This window comes from Urocitellus parryii, chromosome 12 (genome assembly GCF_045843805.1).
Source record: "Urocitellus parryii isolate mUroPar1 chromosome 12, mUroPar1.hap1, whole genome shotgun sequence".
NCBI classification, from domain to species: domain Eukaryota; kingdom Metazoa; phylum Chordata; class Mammalia; order Rodentia; family Sciuridae; genus Urocitellus; species Urocitellus parryii.
Genome location: NC_135542.1, coordinates 93,596,745 through 93,623,345, shown reverse-complemented (window position 1 = coordinate 93,623,345; position 26,601 = coordinate 93,596,745). Strand labels below are relative to the sequence as shown.

Below are 26,601 nucleotides of genomic sequence, written 5' to 3'. Positions count from 1 at the left end.
AGCAACCTTGAGGTAGGTATTATTATCCCCACTTTACAGATGAATAAACCAAAGTCCCTAGGTTAGATTACATATCAAAGATCATATTATTAGTGGCAATACCACTGATAACTCCAAACCCAAGGGGACTCCAGTAGTTCACAGGCTGCTGCCAAGGAAAACAGAGCAGAAAACTGGTAAGGGAGGATCATTCACTGTAGTTTCAGGGGATCCTTCACCAGGGATGAATGAGGCACATACACAGGCCAACACCGGGACTGAGCAGGAGAAGCCTAGAGCACGCAGGAGTTGTGAAGCAGGAAGAGGTCTGGGTATTTGGTCAGAGTTGACAGTCTCTTCAAATGTGCACAGAACCCAGCTTCCATGGACAGAATAAACAGGCTTCCAGGAGCAATAAGTCCAGGGACTGGCCACAGGCAGCAGGGCAAGGCCAGGAGGAGCTGCCACAGAGTGGCACCCGCTTGGCTTGGCCCAAGAGTGGTCACCGCAGGCAGTGGTCCTTTAACTTTATTAAGGCCTTGAGAATCTGATGAAATCCATAAAACCTCCCCCAGAAAAAAAACAGACACACAGTACAGACAACATTTTGCATACAATTTTAGGGAGTCCACAGGCCCCAGGTGGGTGACTCCTGCTTTGTGGCAATGGTATCACCCTGAGTAAAGTCACTGATGCACACCTATCTTTAAGCTGCTTACATGTCCTGTGACTGTTCCCCCTTTTGTCATCCCCTAATATTTAGAATGTTGTTAAGTTCATTTTTACTGGGAGTAAAGGAAAGGGGCTTCAGCCTACACTGCAGCCAGGGAAAGAGCAGCTGTGGCATGGCAGTGGTGGCAGCCAGAAGGCAAAAACAAAGAGAAGGATGGGGTCACATGTACCGCTGCCCTTCCCACCTAGAAGGTCACTTCAGGAGCTTTTCTCTACCCAATTTTACAGAAGGGTTGTAGAGAAGTGGGGAGAAGGACAGTGTTTAGTTTCCTTTTGGGAAGGAAAGCCATTTCCTGACTGGCTACAGGGTATAAGTTCTGTAGGCAATGACCCATTCCAACCTTCCCTCCTCTACCCCCAACCCTAAAACACCTAAGCATCGGCCCAGTCATTCATGCACATGTGGCCGTGTCTCCTATGAATACCAATGTATTTACACCTACTCTTTCATGGAAGGGAAAATGGGACAGGAAGAATCTCAGGGCAGAGGTTTCATGTTGATGCATGGGGATCATGCACTCCCCACAGAAAATCACTAAACTGGAGAATCAGCAGAACCACCCTGAGGAGTCAGTGCACATTAGCCCTACCCACCTCCATGGCTCTTCCTTCTGGCCAGGCCCACCCAGAGCAGTCACTGCTCTGAGCCCCTCCCCAAACCTAAAGGGCTCAAGATAGGAGGTCAGGGTTGAAGGGTTACAAAGGCTCAGAGGTGGGGAGGGGAAGCTGGATTCCCTGCAGAGAGCAGCTCTGATTTTTCATGGGAATCACAAACGAGGCAAAGACCCTTCCCCAAGTCCATCAAGGCCTGGAGAGGGCAGACACTGAAATCTAGGTGATCACTCAGATTCAAAGAACACTGGGAGGCCAGGCCCAATGACCCTGGTCTCAGTGATCACTTTGTTTCAGTGGTCATTCATGCACTAGTGGTCACCTGCCTGGCTCTAGATGGATGTTTCATCACATGTGGCTAGAGGAGCCCCAGTTAGCCGAACGTGGGCTGGGCTCGGGCAAGGATCAAGCAGGAAGGGTGGAGGGAAACCACCAAAGCCACTGCCCCTCTTGGCCAGGGCCAGAGGCAGCCGTTCATCTTCAGGAGAAGGAGAGGGAGGGTCTTGGCTGTAGCTTGTGGTCCCAGATGGTGGGGCCCCCAGGTCCAAGCCCACCTTGTCTCTAGCCAGAAGTTCCCTCTGTCGCCGTCGTTGCTGATGCCGACCAATCAGGAGGAGAGTCAGGGATGCTGCAAGAACCCCCAGGAAGAAGCCAACCAGTCCAGCCCCCACTGTGCGGGCCCGGCTTGCAGGGGCTTGTTGGCTGCCCCATACCAAACTGTAAGCCGCAACCACACGGGCTGCCCCACCCTCCTGACATTCACAGGCATAAGCACCCATAGCCCCTGGGGTCACTACCACCTCTAGCCCATCCCGCCGGGGGGTGAGTGCAGTCACTCCACTGGGCTGGTGCCACACACAGGATGCCCATGCTGAGCTGGGGGAACATGGCAAGACCACATGTGCAGCTGTAGCCACGGGAACTTCAAACACTACGGGGTGTTCTGCAGAGAGACAGCACAGGCACAAAGGTGATGAAGCTATAGTCTGGGGGTACAGGAGAGAGAAATGTGGGGTGATTTCAGACATGAGATGGGGACAAAGCTGAAAAGGGGATGCCCAAAAAGGGTAAGGCCCTGGGACACTGGCTGCCGTGTCTTCCAGGATCCAAATTTTAAAGTAGGTATAAAATGGACAACTTTTAAATCCTTTTTAGCCACTCCACCCACAGTTTTCATAAACCATACAGACCTCCAGGCTCTTTGGGACACAAAGAAGAAACATCCGCCGACTCTATGTCTTGGACCAACCTAAAGAGAGGAGAATACTTGTTAAATTCATTGGCAGCATTCTTTTCTACCCTCCTCAGTACCACAGAACATTCACACACAGATTACATTTCTATCATCAAATAAATCACCCCTAGAATTAGTTAACATTCTCCGTATCGCCTAAATTTTCCCCAATACCTCATATTCCTCATGATATCTGCCATGTCAAATTCTACATGTATTTCTAGAAGCCCATGGTCTGCTAGAAAGGTGTTTTGTGGGTGAGCTTTAAAACAAATGAGAATATTTGATCTCCAACACAATACCAACAACAAAAATGCCAGGCACAGAGGTGCATATCTGTAATCTCAGTGATTCTGGAGGCTGCAGTAGGTGAATCACAAGTTCAAGTCCAGCCTTAGCAACTTAGTGAGATCCTATCTTAAAACAAAAAAAATTTAAAAAGGTGGGGATATAACTCTGTGGTGGAGCACCCCTGGATTCATCTCCTAGTACTGCAAAAAGAAAAAAGAAATAATAATCTTCTAAAAAATGGACCTGATTGTCCACAACCACAAGATTTTTTTTTCAGGAGACACACACACACAAACTAGAGTTGTTGGTTTTTTTTCTCTTTTCCTGTTTAGAAAAACAGCAAATTTCTTTTCTGTAAATGCTAATCAAAATCCTGTGAGGATGAGATGACTTTTAATTTCATAAAGTAGCTTGTCTATGGAGGAACTCACTTTCTCCAACAGCTATTAATATATATTGGCCCTGATGTTTCAAACAACACAATCTGGTATTTCCACGATGTGGGTGGACAGTGATGGCAAGATGGACCACTCACTGCTGAGCTCTATGGCATCACTCTCAGAGGTATGGATACCAATGAGATCTCTACTAAGGCTGTCAGTGAAGGCCAGGTAAAAAGTCTGAACACCTGAAAGCCTAGACTAGAGGCAGACTCCATTTGAGTGTGAATTCCTTCAGTATAAATTAAAGTCCCTGAAATAAGCTCCAAGAGTGGTATGAATGAAAGCAAATTTCCAGGGTAAAACAAGGCTGGCTGTTGAGTCTAATAGTAAGTGGGAAATACGGGAAGACCATATGTACAGCTGTAACCACAGGAACGTCATAGTCTGTTTTTTTTTCTCTTTTGGGTGAACTGATAAAGGGCAGAATGTTCAAAAGTATCAAACTAGGACACTGGCATATACACACACCCCATGCTCTTCCTCTTACACCCTTCAAACTCACATATATCCCAAAGAGAACCTTTGAGGCTCAAATATAAAGGACACCTAAGGCCAGTGAAATTCTTATTTTAATAAACATTACAACAAGAAAGGAAAGAATAAACCATTTTCTTTTCTCTAGACATTTAAAGTTTTCCCAAAAGAAACTAAAAGACCATTTTTCTTGATTGAAAAATGCAAAGCTGCCAGGCCTGGTGGTACATGCCTGTAATCCCAGCAACTTGGGAAGCTGAGGAAGGAGGATCCCAAGTTCAAAGGCAGCCTGAGAAACTTAGCAAGGCCCTAAGCAACTTAGTGAGACCCTGTCTCAAAATAAAAAATGAAAAAGGGGTGGGGATATGGATAAGTGATTAAGCACCTCTGGGTTCAATCCATCATACTAAGAAAAAAGAAAGCAAAGCAGGACAATCCTGCCCTCCTAGAATTACTTTATGTCCTCAACTGGCAAAATGTCAAGTCTGATTAAGAGATGGTATAAGATTTTACACTTATAATTAAAAATGAATATCAGAAAAACAAAATTAAATTTTATGAATACACTGACTATATGTCAGTTATCATTTAAAGTTTCATGATCCTTTGACATTTGTAATTAATCCGTTTACCTCTAAAGTATTTGTAATATTGTGGTTCTACAGAATATCAGAGTTCTATAATATGCTATTGTTCCATTCACACTTGAGGTTCTGGGATACACAAATAGACTGTAAATTAACGAGGCTTCAAGCAGAGAAATCTCAAGGTTAGAAAAATGCATGCTCCAAACAATTGACCAAAAATACCACATTGATATCTCAATTAAAGATTTAAAAACACTTAAAAAACATATAAACCAGGGTTCGGGCTGTAGTTCAAATGGCAGAGTGCTTGCCTAGCATGCATGAGGCACTAGGTTCGATCCTCAGCACCACATAGAAATAAATAAAATAAAGGCATTCTGTCCATCTACAACTGCAAAAAAAAAAAAAAATATATATATATATATATATATATATATATATATATATATCTCAATATGAATTTTGATAGACATTACTTAAATTCCAACTTAGGTTATTTTTTAAGTGTATTTGGCTGGGGAAATTAAAACATTGACTAGGTATTTAATGACACTTAAGAAATTAAATTTTTGGTATGATAATGGTGATATCCATTATATAATATAATGATTATCTTTTTAAAAGAATCTTTCTAGGTTAGAGATACATGAAGAAAGATTTATAGATGAAGTGCCAGGATGTCTAAGGTTTGCTTCAAAACAATAGGTAGAAAGTGAGGGTGTTGATTAAAGCAAGATTGACTAGTAGTTGATGTTTTTGAAGCGGATGGATAAATACATGGAAACTCATTATATTAGTCTCTACTTTTGAATATGTTTGAAAATTCCTACAAAAAAGTAAAAATATTTTAAAGAGAGTCCTTATCTGGTAGAGATCTACGTTGAAATATTTAGGATGAACACAAACAATGTCAGGGATTTTCTTCCAAAATATGATGTGTATTTTTAAGTTAATTGCTAAATGGCAAGTGGACGATAGGAGCACAACATGAGCAAGAGAAGATCAATCCGGAGGTTATTAGAGCAGTCCAGTTAAGAAGTAATGAACTTACACCAGGGTGGTAGCAGCAGAGGTGAAGGGGAGAAGGTGGACCTAGGATAGGTTTGGGGGCTAGAATTAATACAAATTGCAATATAATGCAGGTAAGGTCTGGCTTGAAAACCTGGAAGAAAGGGGGTCAGTTAATCAAGATAAGGACCAGAGAAGGAGCATGTGAGGGAAAAAGGAAAACAACAGTACAATCTCAGACTTGTTAAGTGTGAGTTGCTTATGAAGAATCCAAGGGGAACATCAAGTAGGCAGCTGGATAGGGAGTATGTCTCAGCTAGAGACACATTTGTAGTCAGCAGTAGCACTCAGATGGCACTGATATAACCTAGAGAGAGTGTTGAGGTGTAAAGAGAAGGGGTCCAGGACTTAGCCCTGAGGAATATCAATACTCAGCAGCTAGATGAGAAAGGAATCAACAGGGTGGCAGGAGAACACAGAGTCATAGAAGGCAAGAGAAGAGAGAATTTCAAGGAAGGAGGGAGTGGGAGACTGTGAAAACACCTCTGAGAGCCCCTATAAGATGAAAACTAAGAAGCATCTACCAGAGATGGATTCAGTCCCACTGTCTGACATGGAGTATCATTGACTGTCATTTGACTAACATAGACTCAGTGCCACTATCAGCACAGGTCTAGCATAGCACAGAGGCAAAGACATTGATGAGACAGCACCAGATGAACAGACAGATGAATCAATATGGGCTGACAGATGGACACAAAAGTGATACAGACACTGACAGAAGAGAAATACACAGAGCGACAGGGTAGCATTAGCAGACTGAGAAACAAACAGACATATGAATGGGACAGAGTTCTGAGAAAAGAGACAAGAGACCAGTCCAGCTACACTTACCCTCGGTGCTCCCCAGCATGGACCACACACGCATTTAGCCGGAAACTCCAGGCACAGACAGGGTCCTGGGCCAGGATGCACTCTGAGCAGCTCTGGAGACGGTCACAATTGGTTGTGTTCACTTGTATTACCTCAGTACTGGAGCCAATCAAGAGCCAACCCTACAGAAAAGGAATAGGAAGGGGAATGTTGAATCTCCCAGATCTCAGGGTCACATAACTGGCTCTAGACTCAGATGTCTCTCCACCAGACTTGCCAAAAATCTACAACTCACATGGTATAATTTCATGTTCTCAATGGGCTGAGGCTCTGGGAACAAGGCCAGATCTTCAAGGACACTGAGCTGGGCTCCAATACGCACTGCTCGGTGGAGGTGTCCATCCTCTGGGAGGCAGCAAGGATCAAGAATAATGGCATAACTGTCTCTGTGCATGGAGTTCTGATGCCCGTATGTATTAGGGGACCCTCGGTGGGATGGGAGTATGTAACACGCTTGACTGTTCAATGTACCTGTCCCCAGGTAGAGCACATCATACTCTTTCCCTGAGAGGCTGGCCACCCTGTGGGCCACAACTCTAAGATAGGCTGTATCCGTAGTGACCAGCAGAGGGTGGACGTCAGCTGGAGACACTGGCCTATCCATGAGTGGGTGGTCTCGGATGAAGGTGAGCACGCGGTCAGGAAGGGAGAGTGATGAGTCAAACTGCTGGAACTTCATGTTGTTGGTGATGCACTAGAGGAAACACAGGGCTTAGGGCACCTCTTGCTCTTTAATTCAGGCCTGTGATGAAGACCTGCCCCCTCCCCCTCACCTCTCCAGGCCTGGGCTGGGGCACATCATTGTCCATGACAGGCTGTCCCCTACTGCAGTCATGCTTTAGCTCTCTGAAGGGGCCATCCAGTACTGTCCGAATGTCTTGTGGTCGGAAGGCACAGACAGCAGAGATTGCAGCCCCTTCCCTAAAAGAGTCACAGGTTGGAACCAAATATCTGGGGAGAGCTGAGGGACAGCAACTCATCCCTTGTAGAAAGAAAAGACCTCCTCTCTTGGAGGAAATATGTGGGGAGCCACACAGCCAGTGGGGGAGAGTCCACCCCTCTGAGAGGACAGCACTGACACTGCACCAACCTCACAAATCTCCCACCCTGTAACTCTCCTTCTCACCACTGGAAGGAAAAGATGCCATAAAAGATAGGGGTCCCTGCTCCAGGCTCAGGTCGAAGCACAGCCATGTCCTGCAGGACACTGGAGGCCCGGCCATGCTCTGGCCCAGGACACAGTAGGTCAGCTTTCAGAAATGTCGTCCACCTCTGCTGGAGGGTCTTCCGGCCCCCAAGGTCTCCCTGGAGTGACAAGCACATGGTAAATTCTCTTTAGAAGACTAATACTGGGCAAGAAGTGTGAAGATCAACCCAAGTTTCCTCCCTGACTTCAGGGTAGCCACAGACAGATGGGGAGACACAAAAATGCAAGGACAGACAGAGGAACTGTGAGGACAATGAGATACAAAGATGGATGAGGTCACAATTATAATGACAGTGATGAAGTCAATTGTGTACAGTGTATAAAGTGTTACCTTGTTTAGCCTTCAGATTAACCCTTACAGGTCAACACTGTTATTATCCTCACTCTACAGATGAGTGTCAAAGATGATAAAGGTCCTACCCAGGGTCACAGAGGCAGTAAGTGGTAAAGCAGGATTGAACCCAAGTCTGTGTGCTACCAGTTCATGCCTTTAACCTCTACACATGTCCACCTCCTATGTCACAAGGATAATTGTGGAGGTGAAAGAGGCAGGGACCCTCCCCCACACTCCTCAAGCTCCCAAGGGAAAAAAAAAAAATCAAGGCAGAGAAAAACATGAGACAGAAGAGAGATGCAAAGGCCCTGAGAGAAAAAGACAGGAAGAAGAGAGCAGGAGACACCAAACAGACAGCTGGGATGGGGGTCTCACCGCACACACACGGGCCACCCGTGGGACCTTAATGCGCTCGTATGAGTCAAATGCTCGGGTAGTCTCAGTAAAGAAGAAGTAGATTTCGTCGTCTCCATCTTCATCCCCCCATTCGGCTGGGCTCAAGGCCACCGCTGCGACAAAGGCAGGGGCTGGGGAGACCAGTGGCCTCAGATCCTCACAGACACAGCTAGGATCACCCAATCTCCACCCAGTCTGTGCCCCAGGGCTCCCCTTCCCCTCTCCCCACCGTTAAGCCAGGATGGCAAGGTCTCTGTGCGAATCCAGTCCTCAGCACGACCCACAGCCCGAGAGATAATCGGCTCTGTCCCCAGGTAGTTTTTCACAGTGGCAGCATAGAGGACGCCCCCTGCAGAGCGACAGGGAGGAGACAAGGCATCAAAGACTGAGGGAAGCAAAAGTGGTCACAGGCAGAGCAGGGAATAAAGCAGGACAGCAACTTTCAGAACTGGGCGCCCACTAAGTGCCAGACACCACTGAGTACATCACAGGAATCCCCTGATCACCAGTAAACATAGAAATAAACCTCTTGGGACAGTAAGGAAACCAGGGTTAAGAGAAACTGCTGGAGTGTCCACTAGCACAAAGCGAGAATGAAGGCCTCTCCTGTGGAAACCAGGTTTGTTTGGGCAGTTTTGTGCTTTTACAATATGCTAACTAACTATATTGTGACTCTCCAGGAGGGGCATTGGCTTGGTAGCACATTCCAATCTTACGTCAGTTCTCCACCATGGTCAAGTCTAAGGAAACTAGTATTCTTTCTGAACATCGGTGGGTGTGTACTGCCCTAGATCGGGTCACAAATGTAGGTTATACTAGAATTGCTAGGAGACTTGATAAAAATGCAGGTCCCTGGACCCAGCATTCTCATTCAAAGTTGGAGGCAGGGGTGCATCCCAAAAACCTGCATTTCAAAAACAAGCAATCAATTATTCTGATGCAAGTGATTCAGGCCTCCTTTGAGAACACTAGCCCAGAAGACCAATGGAGGTTTTACAAACAGCTGGAGAAGCAACAGAGGAATGGGGTCCTCCCTCCTGCACAGAAGAAGGGCAGAGGCATCACACAAATGGTGGGTATGGAAGAAGAGAGAAATCCAAGACACTCTGGGACAGGAGGGAGGTGCAGCTCTGTGCACTGAGTGGGAAAGAACTATAGCCACCTCTAGTAACACTGTCAAGGACTCAAACACAAGCTGAAAGAAAACTGAATCAGGGCAGCAGCAGGTCACGGACACCTGCCTAGAGTCAAGACACCAGGAGGCTTGATCTAATAGAGTGGATCTATCTACCTCTACCTAAAGGAGTAGTATCTCTGAAGAATGAGAAATTTGTCAGTAGAAGGAGGTCTTCACAAGCAGCAAAGAGGAAAACCATGTTTGGGGACATGGGACACTGGCGGCTAAAGCCCAGAGGGAGCTGTCATACAGGGCAAGTGAGCAGAAATGAAGCTGGACTGGTAGAGACGGGCACCAATTGTGAAGAGTCTCTTCTACCATGGGCTTTACCCTATTATTTACCCTATTATTAACCAAGCCAGGAAATGACAGGAGAAGGCCCATGATGGGGAAAGGTAGAGAGAAAGTGAGTTCAGCTGTTGGACAGACTAAGGGTTAAGTGGCTTCAGGACATGGGTCAGAGATTCCAGAAGGCAATGAATAAGTAGGATCTGGGAAACAGGGCCAGAGTCAGCAACTTGGGAGTCATCACACATCCTGCTTAAGTCACAGCATGAATGACACAAAGGTAAGAGCCAGGAAGAAAAATAAAGCAAGGTCAGGAGACTGAAGAAGCAGGAGAAAGCAAAAGAGGCTGATGTGTATGAATGTACCACAATGAATCCCACCATGAATGTGTGGGTGTGGGTGTATGTATTATTATAATGCACTAATTAAAACAACAATAATAACAGAAAGGATATCAATAGTGTAGGGCAATCAGATCAGGGGGAGGAGGAAGGGAAAGAAAAGGGAAGATACCAGGAATGAAATTGATCAGATTTTGTTACGTGCATGTATAAACATGGCATAATGAATCCCACTATTATGTATAATTACAATGTACCAATGAAAGTTTTTAATAAAAAAAAGAGGCTGTGTACTGGAAGCTGGTGCACAAAAATCTCAGCAAGGACCATGAAGGCTTGAGCTCACTGGCTTCCAGAAGCAGAAGAGAGTAGAACCACATGGAGGAAAGCAAAACCATCTTGGAGATGCTCCAGAGAAGCTGTGTGCCACAGGCACTGTTAGGATAATCAGTCTTGAAAACTCTAGAGCAAAAAATGGCCAGGAAGCTTCTGAGGGCAGCAGAGAAGAGTGGAAAACATGGGGAAGGGTTAGGAAGGGCAATTGTTCCATCATTTAAAGTGTGGAAAGAATCCAAGTGTTTCAGGGCCAGGAAGACTTGGCTTGAAACCCTGAATATATACTTGTAGTATGATACAAATGAACTTCCCTCAACCTTAGGCAAATGAACTTCCCTCAACCTCAGGTTCCTCAAATTTAGAATAGAGATAAAAGTAAATGCTGAGGATAAGATGAGATAATTACAGAGCCCTAGCAAGGGTGTGACACATGGCAGTTATTCAGTATGTTAGTTACATTTCCTTATGAAATCTCAAAGGGCCATATGCTTGACTTGCCAGAAGAGAGTGGGAGCTATAAAATGACAACCCATTATCTTCCAGAGAATTTCTGGAAATAAAAACCAAACATTGGTCATAAGTCCTGGCAGCAAATAGAGCAGCAAATAAACCAATCCTCGTACTTTCAAGGGGGGAAAATGTGGATACAGAAGAGCTTGGATTAAATTTTTCTCTAAACATCAGATGTGGTAGCACACACCTGTAATCCCAGCAATTCTAAAGGCTGAAGCAGGAAGATCACAAGTTAGGGGTCAACCTCAGCCTCAGAAACTTGTAAGGCCCTAAGTAACTTACCAAGACCCCATCTCAAAATAAAAAAGGCCTGGGATGTGGCTCAGTGGTAAATGCCCCTAGATTAAATATTACGCAAAATTCGTAAAAAGCCAAACTCTCATCAAAACTGTCATAGATACCTTGAGACTGAAAGGAGATGAGCTATAGGAGACAGTTATGAATATTTAGGGAGCATGGCTTAGGATATAAGGTTGAGGAAAAACAATCATTATTCTGGAAAAAGTAAAGGACCACAGGAAACCATGCAAAGACCCAGCAGTGGATGGTGGAAAAGGGTCCCAAGGTTTAAAGAGATCAATGGAGGAATCAGCAACAGTGGAACCTAGAAATGCAGAAGAGAACACAATCCTCAGGGTGGAATAGCAGAGGGTCACTGACACTCAGGCACAGGATAAGGGATCAGACAAGTCAGGAGGAAATAGCAGGGCTCCAGATGCTCCAGGAATACCAGGGGGCTTGTCACAGTCCTTCACACTCACTAACCCAGAGAAGGGTGTTATCAGCTACAGGTGTAAGCAAATATCACAGTCATGAGGACAGGAGTACAGAGGAGGACTCAGGACACTGCAGGCCCAAGAGTCTCCAAGACAAACTCAATTCCAATGCAACTAAATTGCAATGTTCATATAATAAAATATATTTTAATGTACAATTGTTTGGCAAATGATTGCTAAACGGATTAAGTCAGTAAACATTAGTACATGTCTAGCTATTGGCAAATGATGATGGGTAAAAGAGAGTGATATCTACAATTGAGTTCAGAGAAAAAGCTTGTTAGGGAAAAAAACAAAAACACTACTGGGGATAAGAAAATTCAGCCCTATTTATTTATTTATTTGTTTGTTTGTTTATTTACTTATTTAGGTACTGGAGATTGAATCTAGGGAGCATTAACACTGAGCCACATCCCCAGCACTTTTTAATTTTTATACTGAGACAGGGTTTTGCTAAATTGCTTAGGGACTCGCTAAATTGCTGAGACTGTCCTTCAACTTGCAATCCTCCTGAGTTGCTGGGATTACAAGCATTCACCACCATGTGCAGCTAATTCAGCACTATTTCTATTTTTTAAAATATGCATATATGCCTGCAGGAATAGGAAAGATTGTTGAAGGAGCTGTAACTCTACTGTGTTAATGATGCTTTGTTTCTGACTAATGGAATTGGAAGCAATTTTTGTTCTCTTTATACTTTTTTTTTGTATTCACTGAATGTTTTTTTTGTAGTGAGTATCTTCTATTTTTATAACCCCCAAACTAAGATATTTTCATTTTAGTAATATAAAGAATTAACACCCCAGAATATGAAGAATCACAGCCAAAAAAAATCATAATTGTGTGTGAAACAGATTCTTACACTGTGCTACTAACCCAATACTGAAAGGCCAAGGGGTGTGTAATGGCAGTGAATTTTTCCCTACACTATGGGGGTTTTAATTTCCATTCTGATGTCAAATGCTCACTTCTAAAGGAGATTAGCAATAGGAAGTATATGTTCATTGGTTTTTAAAAAATTGTAAACATGCCCTGGCCTTGCTTTTTCCATTTCCTTTTCTTCTTGTGGTCGGATGCTTTTTAGAATAGTTACCTCCTACTCCAATATTCTCCATTTCCTTATGTAAGGACTAGGCCAGCTGGCTACCCTCTTCTTTTTTTCTAACAGCCTATTAGTAGGACATAATTAGTCATTTGGAGTTACAGTGTTTACTTTTCTTTTCCCTCTATTGGCTGTGATGGATTTCTATTAACTGTCTTGTTTCAGTGTATGAATGCCAATCTTGGGGCAGATATACATGCATTTAAGAGGTAGGCTTGGACCCAAAACACTGGCAGCAGCCAGTGCATTTGGAACATTTGTAGTGCTCCTTGGCAGATGCATTATCACAAGATGCAGTGTCTGAAAGCAGTGGATAAAAATCACAGGATGAGTTCCCAAGGAGAAAAGCAAAAGCTTTTGAACTTTTCTGCTCATCTTGATGAAAGCCCAATTTGTTCCCTTTGGTAAGGGAAGACCAAATATGAATGACTGCTAACCTTGCTGATATCCAATGACGCTAAGCACTCAGAGGAGGGAATGTAGGTGGAACAGCAGGTTTGGAGAAGGTGAATAAAAATGACAAGCTGAGTTTGGAGCATGATGATATTGAGATTCCTGCAGGACATCCAAGCAGAGGCATCTGAAAAGTAGCTGGGTATGTGCTCTATACCTTCAGGACCTGGGAAACACATACAGACTGGACAGGCATTTGAATGGAATAGAAAAAGAAGCCACATGCCTGGCTGAGATCACAACTATTTAGAGTGAGAAGAAGCTCTTGGATGGTAGCCTGAGGAACCCCTACATTTAAAGAATGAGCAGAAGACAAAGAATCCACCAAGGAGACTGAGAAGGACTCAAGATTGGTTTTAGGCTAGCATGAATGTTACTGTCAAAATATTCGTGATTTTAGGCTAATGTGGATGTTATTGTTAAAAAATTTTATAAATTTGAATAGTGCAAATAAAGATCATTTTGCTACTTTTATCTAGGTATAGTATAAATTAATGTCATATTGGAAATATAGATTTATAAGGCTTTTCCCAAAAGAAATATAAGTACCAATAAACACATGAAAAATTGTTCAACATCACTAGTAGAAATACCAATTAAAATACACATTAAATTGGACTTTGGAGGAGGGCACTGTCTCTTTGTATGTTTGTTCACTATATTACCTGGGACTGACAAGGGTGCGATAAAGCAGGCTCTCTTATTACTACTGGTGGGACTGAGAATAATTTATCCAAATCTACTGATCCCCATAAAAAATCTTTACACTTCCTGACATAGCAACTCCATTTCTTAGGTTGACTCATATGCAATTAATTAGATTCATGTAAAGAATTAACATGAAACTTATATAAAAAGATTTATGTTGTAGCTTTTCCCTGTACTGGGGACTGAACCTAGAGCACTCTTAACAATGAGATACATCCTCTTGCCTCAGCCTCCCAAGTAGCTAAGATTATAAGCATTCACTAATTCGTCTGACTTGTGACACTATTTATAAAAGCAATAACTGATTTTAAAACTTGAATGTATACTTATATGGAAATAATTAAATTATCCACATTAATCTGATAGAAATGTACACAATTACTAAAAATCATGTTTTGAATAATAATATAACTACTATAGAAAATGCTCAGTATTAATAATACCAAATGAAATATGCATAATTATATTTTACTTATAAATACCCATAGACAGTTAAAGAAACATAGACAGTTAAAGAAAATCCTCATTACACTCCAAAATAATAATATTGATTACCTTGTGATGATAGAACTACAAATAAAAATTTTACTTTCTTCTTTATAACATTTCTGTTTTCTAATTTTCTACAATGCACATTGTAATTTTTATAATTTAAGAAAATACTTCTGTTATTATATTCTAAAAATACTTTAATTATTAAAAGTTCTTTCTTTTAATTTCAAAATATCTCTTTTATGTTTAAAGATATTTTCATAGATTTTTAACTGGGAAATTTGGTTCTAGTCCTTACATACTGTTTTCACAAGTTTCTACAGTGCCATTTTCAAAACAGAAGGGCACAGTGGATCAATACTAAAAGCCCCAAGTGAATACTGGCTCTTATGTAAACCAAGACAATTTTTAAATGATATCCCTCTAAAATAAGAACCACAGATGAAAATTTATAATACTGGTATTGACTGTGATTTAGATCTGAGGCAACTAGAGACAGAGTTCCTAAGTTAACTGGAGATGGTGGTTCTAAACTAGAAAGTGAATTCTGATCACCTCTGTCAATTAACAGCTAAAAAACAAATCTGAATTGTTTTCCTTTGTTTTTTTCTTCCTTTGGGCAATGCTGAATTTTATCATCTGGAAAAAAAATAAAAATAACTTGAAACCTTCTTGAAAGTGCTCTTTCCACTTTGTCACACAATGATTTTATTTATGAAATTAGTCCTCTTAAACCACATCCTAATACAAATTCACTGAGCGGCTGAAAAGAAATTATTTGTAGAGGTTTGCACATGCTTAAAGATTATTGCTTGAAATAAAGTATGTTAACTGATTACTTTAGATTATTGCATTTCAAAGTCATTTATGCTAATTAACAATTTTGCAGAATCAAGAGACATTTACAATGACTGAAACTCAAGAAATCTTTCTTACTGATACCAATGGCTGGCTCAGAGTTTTGGCAAAGATGCTGACAAAAAGCCAAGAAAAATATTGTTTTATTCAAACATGTGTAAGGATAAACAAGTCCTCATCAATTTTAAGAGTAAATGATGATAATCTTGATAATGTTGGTATACTTTTTGGGGGAAGGGGGTAGATACTGGGTGAGGATTGAACTCAGGGGCACTCAACCACTGAGCTACATCCTCAGCCCTATTTTGTATTTAATGTAGAGACAGGGTCTCACTGAGCTGCTCAGTGCCTCGCTGTTGCTGAGTCTGGCTTTGAACTCATGATCCTCTGCCTCAGCCTCCGGAGCCTCTGGGATTACAGGCATGTGTCACCAAGCCAAGCAACTGGAATATTTTATTCTCACTTTTAAAAGTTTTTTCCCTGAAAAGGAAAGTCATTAACTGAATGATTAAAGAATGATTTCATCTGTATAGCTTTTAATACATTTCCTAAAAATGAAGTCACACATAAGAAAAAAACTTAGAAAAAAAGAAAAAAAAGAAAAAAATCATTAGATCCTACATTCTAATTTTTGTTTTACACAAATACTGTTCAAAACTACAGGTAAAAATTAATTTTATGATAAAGTTGACAAAAAGTCAGTGAAGAAAGAATGATGAATGATGAATGATGCTAAGTAACTGATTTAACTATTACTAGATAGGAAAAAAATTAATTTAGTTGCCCATCTCATGCCTTTCATCAAAATAAGTTCGAAATATAGCAAAGAGTGAAACTGGGGGGAGAACTTTTTAGTAAGAAAAAATTTTATCTGCTCTCTAAATGAAGACGGACTGAGCCAGGTGCCATGGCACATGCCTATAATCCCAGCAACTCAGGAAGCTGAGTCAGGACGATCACAAGTTTGAGGCTAACCCCAGCAACTTAAGGCCCTAAGAAACTTAGTGACACCTTGTCTCAAAATAAAAAATAAAAAGGGCTGGGAATGCAATTCAATGGTAAAGCACCCCTTACTTTAACCAAAAAAGGATAAAACATATAATCACAAAAAGAAGTGTAGGACATTAATAGTCTCTTAATTGGCCCAAGAACAAGAACAGAGGATTGCCAAAAAATAAATTTTAAATAAGTCCTAAAACACAAAGATGTTCAACTTTACTAATAATATTCAAAGAAATACCAATTATAACAATGTGCCATTTTAGTACCAAATTAGCAAAGTTTTTTTTTTAAATGGCAACAATACATTACAGTGAAATTTATGTGAGAAAACAAAACACTCTCATACATTGCTGGCTTAGGGTGTAAATTGGTACACTGTTTCTAAAAACTCAATTAGCAACAGATAATGAGCCATAAAATGTTCACACCCTTTGCTGTAGTAATCCATTTCTAGACATCTTAAGGAAATGATCTAAAATGAGGACAAAAAAAAATGTGAATCAAAATGTTTACTACAGCAATATGGAGAATAGAAAAAACTTCAAATAATCTAAATAAAACAACTTATAAACAATTTGGAGTTGTTTAATTTATGGTATGCTCAGGGAGTGAGTAATGATGTCATTAAAAGTCTCTCTACAAAGAATTTTTATATTATGTATGGTATGTATCTATGGTATAAATTCACACAATAAAATTCAAAATTATATCCATGGGGTAAAACATTTAAAAGTACTATAAAATTTCCATGGAACTGCTTATTTTATACAATCAGAAGAAAACAGCTGGGTTTTCCCCGAATTTGGAAGGCGGATGTGGGATGGTCTGACCGAAAATACAGGTCTTGTAAGACAAAAACAATTTGCTCTCTAGCTACCAAAGAATTAGACAATCATTTTCCAGAATGACTTCCATACTTGAGCAACTGTAGATGTATTGTTCAAAGAAAGCACCCACAGGAATTTATTTCACAATCATTGCTTATTCCTCCAAACAACAAAACACTAGACAGCAAATGTAAGCAAAATAAGTATATATGGGTGTACACACACATTTAAAAGGCTAGACGTGCCAGGCATGGTGGCGCACTCCTGTAATCCCAGAGGCTCAGGAAGTGAGGCAGAAGGATCGTGAGTCCAAAGCCAGCCTCAGCAAAAGTGAGGCACCAAGCAACTCAGTGAGACCCTGTCTCTAAATAAAATACAAAAAGTAGGGCCAAGGATTGGCTCAGTGGTTGAGTGCCCCTGAGTTCAATCCCCAGTACCCTAAATAAATAAATAGCTAGAAGCAAATATCCTAAAATACTAACAGTGGTTTTCTAAGTAGAGATATTCTAGAACTGTATTAATACAGTAGCCACTGGGGCACATGGAGCCATTTACATTAAATTAAATAAAACTTAAAATTATTTCCTTTGATCACACTAATCACATCTCAAGGGCTCAACAGCCACAATAGCAAGTGGTTACTGAATTGCACAGTGCAGATCCAGAATATTTCCATCATCATATAAAGATTTTTAGACAGTGCTATTCTAGATTTATTTTCTTCTTTATGTATTTTTTCCAAATTTATTACAATATGCATTGTAGTATATTCCTCTTATAAACAAAAAAATAAATACTATGGGAGAAGAAAGTGACATTAACAGAGGAAACACTCACATAGAGAAGCAGAGGAAATATTCTCTGGAGAGAACTTTGGGGAAATAACACCCTGTGGGAAAAAGCAGGTGGTCACAGGCACTCAGGGAAGAACAGGAAAGGCTAAAAAAAGACATGGGAATAATAGACATTCCAAGGAAAGAAAGGACACAGAAATTCCAACAGCAGGGGTGGGGAAGGAGGCAATTAGAGCAAGAAATCACAGGTTCTTGTCTCTCCCCACTCACCAGCCATTACAGCTGCTGACCGCTGAGCTGGCTCAAAAGGACATTTCCCCCGGCCACTCTCAAGTCTTTCAACCTGCTGGAAACTGGACACATCCTACAGACCAGAAGGGGGGCAGTTGGTTTAGGGGTCACAGGGAAGGTTCATAGTGAGAAGTACAAAGATGGTCAGATGAAAGAAAAGCCCATTCCCCTTCACCTCCCATTCCTTCTACTATTATCCCCACACTAAGTCACTATTACTGATTCCCTGCCCCCATTCTTCATTTACCGTCTCTGCTACCCCTTTTTCACAAGTTAGTCCTTTTTTCTCAATACCCACACTTTATATGCCCTGATGAAGGCCTACCTGGGATAGCCCTAAAACAATGCAACAAGGCTGGATATGGGTCTTTCCTCTGAAATGCTGCTGAACTGTGGAGTCTGCAACTAGCTAGAGAACATGCTACAGGACCAAGAGGACCAGAGAAGAAAGCAGGTCTCTTCAGGACTGGAGCCCTTAGGAAAGGCAAATAAAAGTGCAGGCTGACAGAGGACAGACTAAAGCCCAAGGCCTAGGGAAAAAAAAAGGAGCATCCTCCTTCTACTACCCTAAAGATGAAAGACAGTGCCAGAGCCATACATCCAAGAGGAGAAGGGAATCTATAAGGTCACTGAAGAATGACCTGAAGCTAAGATGAGAATTCAAGGATTTTAAAGGCAGTACCATCCTCTAAGGACTGACCTGGGTGGGAGGCAAGAGACCAAAGAGTTCCACCAGGGCCAGTCAGAAGCTACCTTAGTCTAGCATCCAGCACTAAGAAATCCTTCAAAAAAAATCTAAAAATGGAAATTGCAGATGATTTCAACCTAGGACTGAGAGGGAAGTCAACTATGGCTGACTGGGAATCAAAGTTACAGCACAGAAATGCCAGGTATGCTATCAGTAGCTCACAAACTGGTGTGGCTATGGCTTAATTACTGTGATGTAGAATAACAGAATTAACAGAATTTAATCAAAGAGTAACATAGATCTATATCTCTCGAGCTTAGTATACTACCAGCCCATTCAGATTCCTCATCTCTTTTCTGTAGATGCAAACAAGATTTTATTTAATCGAGACACTCTTGAAGAGGGCCTATTAAAATGAGATGTCTGAGGTGTCCAAAATAGGAGATATTGGGTCCAAAGAGCCTAATGGATTGAAGACCCCACAGAGGCACAAGTGCTCCACTTGTATGGCAGTGGGAACATCTTCCCCTGAAGAATATCAAGGTGATATCAAGGTGTTTGGGCACTCTGGAAATGTAGTAAATACCTGCTGCTTGCAGCTGCCTTCTTCCCTCTCACCTGAATGATAGCAGTGCCCTCCTTTCTCCATGCTCTCTGGTCCCATCCCCAGTTTATTTATATATCCACTCCAGATTAATCTTCCAAAGTATCAGCCACTGACTGGATAGTAGATTTTGGAGAAAAGGAAGACAAAAAGGCTCACCATTGCCTGGAGTACAAATTCTAGTCCAACCTATTTATTTTCCACTGCTTCTCAAAATGATCTTTGTTCTAGCCAAACCAAATCACCTATTATTCCTAGAAAACAAATTATGTTGTCTCTATGCCTAAAACTGCTCCCTCACATTTTACCAAAGACTAAAAAGATGAGTCTCTTCTCAATTCTCATTCTCTTCAGTCATCACATACCATTTGTTACTTATGATTCATTCTCCTTGAAATATTCTATTCTTTGGCTCTTGAAACTCTTATCTTCCTGGAGTCCTTTCTCCTATCTAATTGTCACTTCTCTAGCTCCTTCTTTTTGAGCCTCTACATGTATATTCCAAGAATCTATCCATAATCCTTTTCACATATCTTTCAAAGGTCTCATTCATTCTTGTATTTCCAGTCTTTCTATGAAATCATTCCTCAAACTCTCCAGGTCTGATGTCTTCCAAACCCTAGTTCATGTTTTCATTTGACTGCTAGACTTTCTCACAGAGATTGCTTATCAACCCTTTACAACTCAATGTGTCAAAACTAGCCCCCTCATGGCATCATCATGTCATCTAGTCTTTGAGAAAGTGAGCATCCTATTAACTAGACATATTGTGATTATTCTATGGTCAAAATAACCTTCAACTGGAGTGTGAAAAGGGCAAGACCTTTCTAATATATTCTCTGCAGAATATAGAGAAATAGATCATATAGAACATATAGATTATGTGCTGCATCATCATGGTGTCAGTTAGTACAGTCTCTCAAAATCAGTTGTGATGGAAGCAAGTCCCTCAAACTGTAAGCCATGGCTGATAGAAAGGTTCTCATGAAAGCACTGAAGTTAGAACTAGTTCTTTGGTCTTTGTTGAGGTGGATAGAAGGCATATAAAGGACCTCGCCCAAATGGTAGGTAAATAAAAAAGATGAGAAAGATAGCTCCTGATACACCAAACATGTCAAATGCCACAAGAAACGGAAGCCAGATAAGGTCTTTGGGGCTGTGGACTGAACTAGTAGGACAGGACAGTAGAGCAGAACCAGACAAACCTAGGTTTCAATTTTGGTTCTGCCTCTGCTAGCTATATAACCTTAGATATGGGACTTAAATTTCTCTGAACTCTTTCCTTACTTACAAAATGGAAACAAATAACACCTAAATATCATGATGTGGAGACAAAAAATTAAACAAGAATATAAAGTAGTGATAAGCCTACATAGATACTGGACGCAATGGTCATCATTATTGTTAGCAGCTAAAATTTTTTTCTGGTAACTGCTGAAGTTCCTTCAACAAATCAAATTAAACTATGTTCCCTCTACCATCTGATAAGCTGGCAATGAAGGACAGTACTTCAACGAGCTGGTAGATACAGCGCTTAAACTTCCTTTTTATAAGAACCTTCATTTCTCCATGATCAACTCTGAGCAAGTTGTTGTGTAAAGAGCAAAACCCTCAGAAAATTATACATAGTTTCAATGCCATCTGTCTAGATGAGCCATTCAGCACTAAGGATAAAGCCAGAACTTGGTCAAGGAGACTGAATTTGCTGGGTAGCAGGATAAGGCTCAGGGTGTGGCTTGAAGGGTTAAACTAATCTCTTTCTCCTATAAATGAGTTTTGATCAAAGAATTTGATGAGTCTGTTAGATAAGAGGATACAGAGAAAGAGATTGGTGAGAGTGCAGAATACAGAACCCTGGCTTCATTCTTCATTGCTGATATTCCTCAAGAATGGATAGGGATCCAAGTCACACCAATCCTAACAGATATGTCCAGAACATTCTCCATCTAGATATCTTATCTAGATGTGTATCAGTACTACTACTACTTCAAGCTTGATGAGAACTGAAGGAAAGTAGACCCTCAATATTACCTAATGGGGTGTAAAGATTTTCAACATCAACCTGAAATAAGAAACCTTCCCAGGATGAGAGAACTATCCAGACCTTTGTAAGGAACCCATCAGCTGCTTTATGTGAAAGAACTTAAAAGTTCAACTAACTCCAAGGGTAACCAGAGGGACTGAAACTTGAAGCATATGCAATTATAACATTCTAACCCCAAGATATGAGGCTGGTCTGTAACAAAGAGGCATTTGGAAATACATACTGACTTGATCCAGGTGGATTACTGGATCAAAGCAAACTACAGAACAGGGCAGTTAAGATCCATAGTTAAGGATCAGGATCAAGAAAGGGAGCTGTTGTACTAAATAGAATACAAAAGACATGTGAGGTTTTTTACTCACCTAAGACCTAGGCACAAATGTGTGGTGCTAGAGGACTGTGCTAACAATGTTTAACTGATGTAGAAAGCTGAAAGTTCAAAACAATCACCATCCCAGGAACAGGGCGGTGTCTAGACTAGATGTCATTGGGTGTTCATGTGTCCCAAGATTGCCTAGGATTGAGGGTAATGAAGCCCAGGTTTTCAGCAGCAATGAACAGGATCCAGAAGAAAAGGTGGTTGACAGAGTATCCACCCTGAAGGCCAGAGTACTGGGCATCACATTAGTGGGCAGTGACATCAGAAGGTATAAGAGCTGAAAGTCATAGCCTACACAGAATGAGGTTGACAGTGGAGGGAAGGGAAGGGGGCGAGAAACAATCACATGCTATAGAAGGAAGAAGGAGGCATGGGCTACACTGATTAAGAAACAGGCCCAAGGTGCCTGGCCAAAGTATTCATAGGGAAACAGAAACCTAATTTTCTGCTTTCTAAAGGCTCTCTTGGATCTGGCCTCTCCCAAGCCCAGCCAGCATCCCTAACTTCATTTACCATCTCACTGCATCTCATACCTCACCCTCTACAGAAAACTTCCCTGTCTCCCTTCTTTTTTTACCATCCCTCAGTATCTGACACAGGCTCCACCCTGTGAGGACACCCCTTATCCCAATGCTTATCATGCACAGTATTTGTTTTAACCATGCCCCACTTGGTCACTCACAGAAAACGCTTCCCATCCTCCTACCCACCACCCCGACATAACTCACATTGGTGCAGGCTCCCTCTCCCTCTCCTCCCACCCCTGGCACTCACAATAACCCCGCACTTCGGATCAAAAGCGAAGGTGCCACAAGTGAGGAGATGAGAGGCATTGACAATGGCGAGAATCTGGATAAAATTGTGACATTCGTCCTGGGGGTTAGAGATGGTTAGAATCAGAAGCAGCAGGTACAAGGAAGGGTAGGGTAGGATCAAGACAGTTAGATGCAATTTGGGGATCAGGGATGACGGGTGATGGTATCAGCATCCCTGCCTGGGATGAGAGAACTCCAGGGGACTGACACCAACTCAGGGATGGACCAAGTTCTCAAGGACTCTCAAGACAGAGCCTGAATTTAGTTACACCTACCTCTTTCTTGCCTTTCTTCCTACAGTTATGTCTGTGAGCCTCAGGCACCATCCAGTCAATCTGAGAAAGGAGTAGTGACCATTTTCCCCAGGTCCCCCACCCCAAACTCCCTTGAGATCAGTTTGACAACCTCCATCAATTTGTGAACTTCTGACATCTCCTAGAGCACTGTTTTTCAATTTATTAATGGAAGATTCCCACCCATTAGTAAGTAATCAATTGTGAAATCACAACCAACATTGTTTTAATGAAATAGAATCTATCCAATGTATCACACATATAGAAGAGCCAATACTATTTCAAGGAAAGTTTCTTTAAGTACACACTTGTGTACCGGTAACAATATAGTACTAATGTGTGACAAAAAAAGTTTGGAAGCTGTTTCCCTAAAACACTGTTTCCCAGACACTGTAGCCTCCTCCCCATCACCCTGAATCTCTCCCATAGTCTCCCTAGACATCACAACCCTATCCCTATCACTTGGCTAAGATAGTGGATAATCCCTCCCTTCTAGTATCACCACTGTTACATCTTGAGTTATTATAAAACTCCCCCACCCACATTCCATAAAACTATGGCTCTAACCACATGCTATAGGGCATGGGGACCTCCCCACTCTCATCACTCACCCTGCGAGATCTTTCCCCTGAGAAAGGCAGGGATAAAGCGAAGATGGTGTCCCGGGCGCCAACATAAAGTGTGTGGGAAGCAGGATCCACAAGCAGAACAGAGTAATTGTATATATGAGGAACAGCAAACCGGGTGAGATAGGAGTCAGCCTCTGCAGAAAGGGAAGGGGAAAGGGAAGAATGATATCAGCTATTGCTTCGTAAGGGTTGGATCTACTACAGCAAAGCCGAAAGGCCAATTTTTGTTTTCTTCCAAAATATCATTTATATGGCAGCAATCAGGGAAAAAACAGCACCTTGACAGGTCGACCATCTACACTACCCCAAGACAACTGATGATGTCAGAATATTTAGCAAGCAATCCAGTCAAGTATGCTTTTTCCATAAAAATATAAATAACAGCATAAATATTAAGTCTGTGATTTCTATTCATATCAATGTGATCCCTAAGAAAATATACCTAAAAAGGTATAAGTACTATTCTAAATTGTGGGGTTTTATTTTTGAATCCTGCTTAATAGTAACTACTTTTTACTTATAAATGTTTTACTCTTTTACCAATACATTCGGAGTCTACCTCCTCTCTCAGCCACCTTCCTTGACCTTCCCTCACCCCATTTCACTTAAAAAGGTGTAGTTTAGTGTAGTGGGAAAAGATATGTGTTTCAGAAATGGACCAGTTTGGATTTAAATGTGGCTCTTCCACTTACTATATAATCCTGAATACATTACTTGCCCTTTCTGAGCATCATTTTCCTCATCTGTAAACAACACCATCCAGGATTTTTTTAAAAATTTTTTTGTAGTTGTAGGTGGACAGAATGCCTTTATTGTATTTGTTTCACTTTTATGTGGTGCTGAGGATCGAACCCAGTGCCTCACACATGCTAGGCAAGTTCTCTGCCACTGAGCTACAGCCCCAGCCCCCATCCAGGATTGTTGAGAGAATTATGTGAGATAACATATGTGGAAGCACCTGGCATGTACTACACATTTAACAAATAGTCCCTCTCTTCTTTATGGCTGCATTCTGCTTTGGCCAAATCTAACCCCTTTCAGCATTCAAAACTCATTTTAAAAATAACTTCATATGTGTTTACCTTTTTAGCTTAATCTAATTCTGAGGATCCTATCCCTATACAACTCTGCTCTATAAGTTTCAGCTGGTCGAGTGTCCTCATGGTGATAACTAGCCATCAACCCATTCATTGCTGAGGTGAGCCCCACCCATCCACTGTTCCACTGGTGCTTATTTCTGTGCTGTATTCTTCCTGCTCTCTCATGCTTAGTATAAGTTCTGAATTACCCAACCTCCTTTGTTTTCCCTGCTCTGCTTCACCTTGCCTTCTAGACATCTCTGGATTTCTGGACATCAATTCAGCCTGGCAACCTCAACTTACTTTTTACTATTGTTCCAGCACAAACTGAAACCCCAGGCTCTGACCACAACTTTGCCCTGGAGATTCAAGCATCCCTATATGTTTCTGACCTGAGTTTAGACTCTAAATTACTGTTACCCAGTTGTAAGCTTTTGCCAAGGGTACTCTTGGTTTTACTGGTTCTGTCTGCCTCCATACCCACTAAGAAGAAAACAAAGGTCCATACCACACTCATGCCCACCTCAACAGAGTCTCTAAAATGTGAATGACCACTTTTAACCTTGTGGTATCCATCCCCTGGCTTCTTTCACATCTTTTCCAAGGACCTGGTCCTTTTTTCCTTCTGAAGACTTCCAAAATCATTTAAGCAAAACTTTATTGTCAACTGATAAAATGGTTTCCAACAGTCGATGCAGGGAATGACCAGAGGGAGCACAGAAGGTTCAGGGAGTTAGGGGGTTAAAGTGAATCTGATTCATGGGAAAATGGGAGCAAGTGTCAGAGATGAGAAGGGACTGAGTTTGGAAGACTGAGGTGGTGAGCTGGGTAAGAGGCTTGATAGCAGAGGGTGCATTGAACTGATCATAGGGAAATGAAGTTCAGAAGATGTAAATGCTGAGCTGGGGATCCAGGGAGTGGTTGAATTAGTATGAAAGAATGAAAGGCCTGGGAATGGAATGGGCTTCAAACTGGAGTGTTCGACACAGGTATAGGTACGGGGGACTAGGGGAATAAGGGAGAAAGAACTTCTAAATGGACAACCCCGATCAACTCCCAAGCCCACCTAGGGCCTCAGTATCCTCCTCTGCACGGTAAGGGATTGACCTATCTAGCGGTCCTGGAAATAAAGGTCTGAGGGAGCAACCTGGGTGTGTCGTGGATGCCGAGGCGCGAGGCCCGGGCTAGGGCTAGGGTGAAACAGCAGAGTGCCGGGGTCTTGTCTGGGTCCCTGAGGGGCTTAGGCGCTGCGGGGGGCACGGTGCAAGGCGTTGAGGGGGCTGTGGTGCTGCTCTCCAGGATAGGAAGCGGGTGGGTGTGAACAAGTGCGGGCGAGGGCTGCGCGCGGCGCAAAGGGCTGAGGACGAAGGCGTCCGCACCTTACCAGAGATGGGAAGCGAGGTCCTGGGCACAGAGCGTGAGACGCGGCCGGACACGGTGCCGCTCAACACCGCCAGCAGGAACAGTGGCAAGGGTAAGACCCGAGGTGGCCCTGGGCCCGGGCGGGGCCGCGAGGCAGAGGCCAGCATCTTTGGCTCCGCCTGGCTGCAGGGTGGGGCGCGTCCAGCCGCCTCGGCTCCGGGCCACTGGGCCGCTGGTCTCGGCCTCACTCGGGTCCTCTCGGCGCGGCTCGGCCTGAGGCGCGAGACGAAACCCAGCCCGGCCCCGCCCATCTAAAAGGAACCAATGTCGGGCCGTTTTCCTTTCTCCAGCCAATCGGAATTGAGTAGAGGAGGGACTGAGGAGGAGAGGTTCATCCCAGGCAGAGGTGAAGCCAGACCCAGGTATAGGTGGGAGTTCTACCTCTGAAGCAGGCTGGAGGTGTCACTTCAGGACCTCCGGTAGCGAGTTTGCTCCAGTCACTCCACAAACCCAAATGTCC

At 42.4% G+C, this 26,601-nt stretch overlaps 1 protein-coding gene across 1 annotated transcript; it reads right to left on the bottom strand.

Moving 5' to 3' along the window:
• On the bottom strand, positions 1-26,248 carry Sema4f (ssemaphorin 4F). Its single transcript, XM_026397438.2, has 14 exons — positions 26,104-26,248; positions 23,623-23,774; positions 22,994-23,053; positions 22,678-22,776; positions 18,168-18,261; positions 8,460-8,579; positions 8,210-8,361; positions 7,420-7,598; positions 7,067-7,214; positions 6,765-6,987; positions 6,529-6,638; positions 6,255-6,415; positions 2,514-2,572; positions 1-2,266 (listed from the first exon to the last, which is right to left on the bottom strand). The coding sequence occupies exons 1-14, from the start codon at positions 26,246-26,248 to the stop codon at positions 1,656-1,658; spliced, it is 2,313 nt and encodes a 770-aa protein (XP_026253223.1). The 3' UTR covers positions 1-1,655.
• Positions 26,249-26,601: the final 353 nt, after the last annotated feature.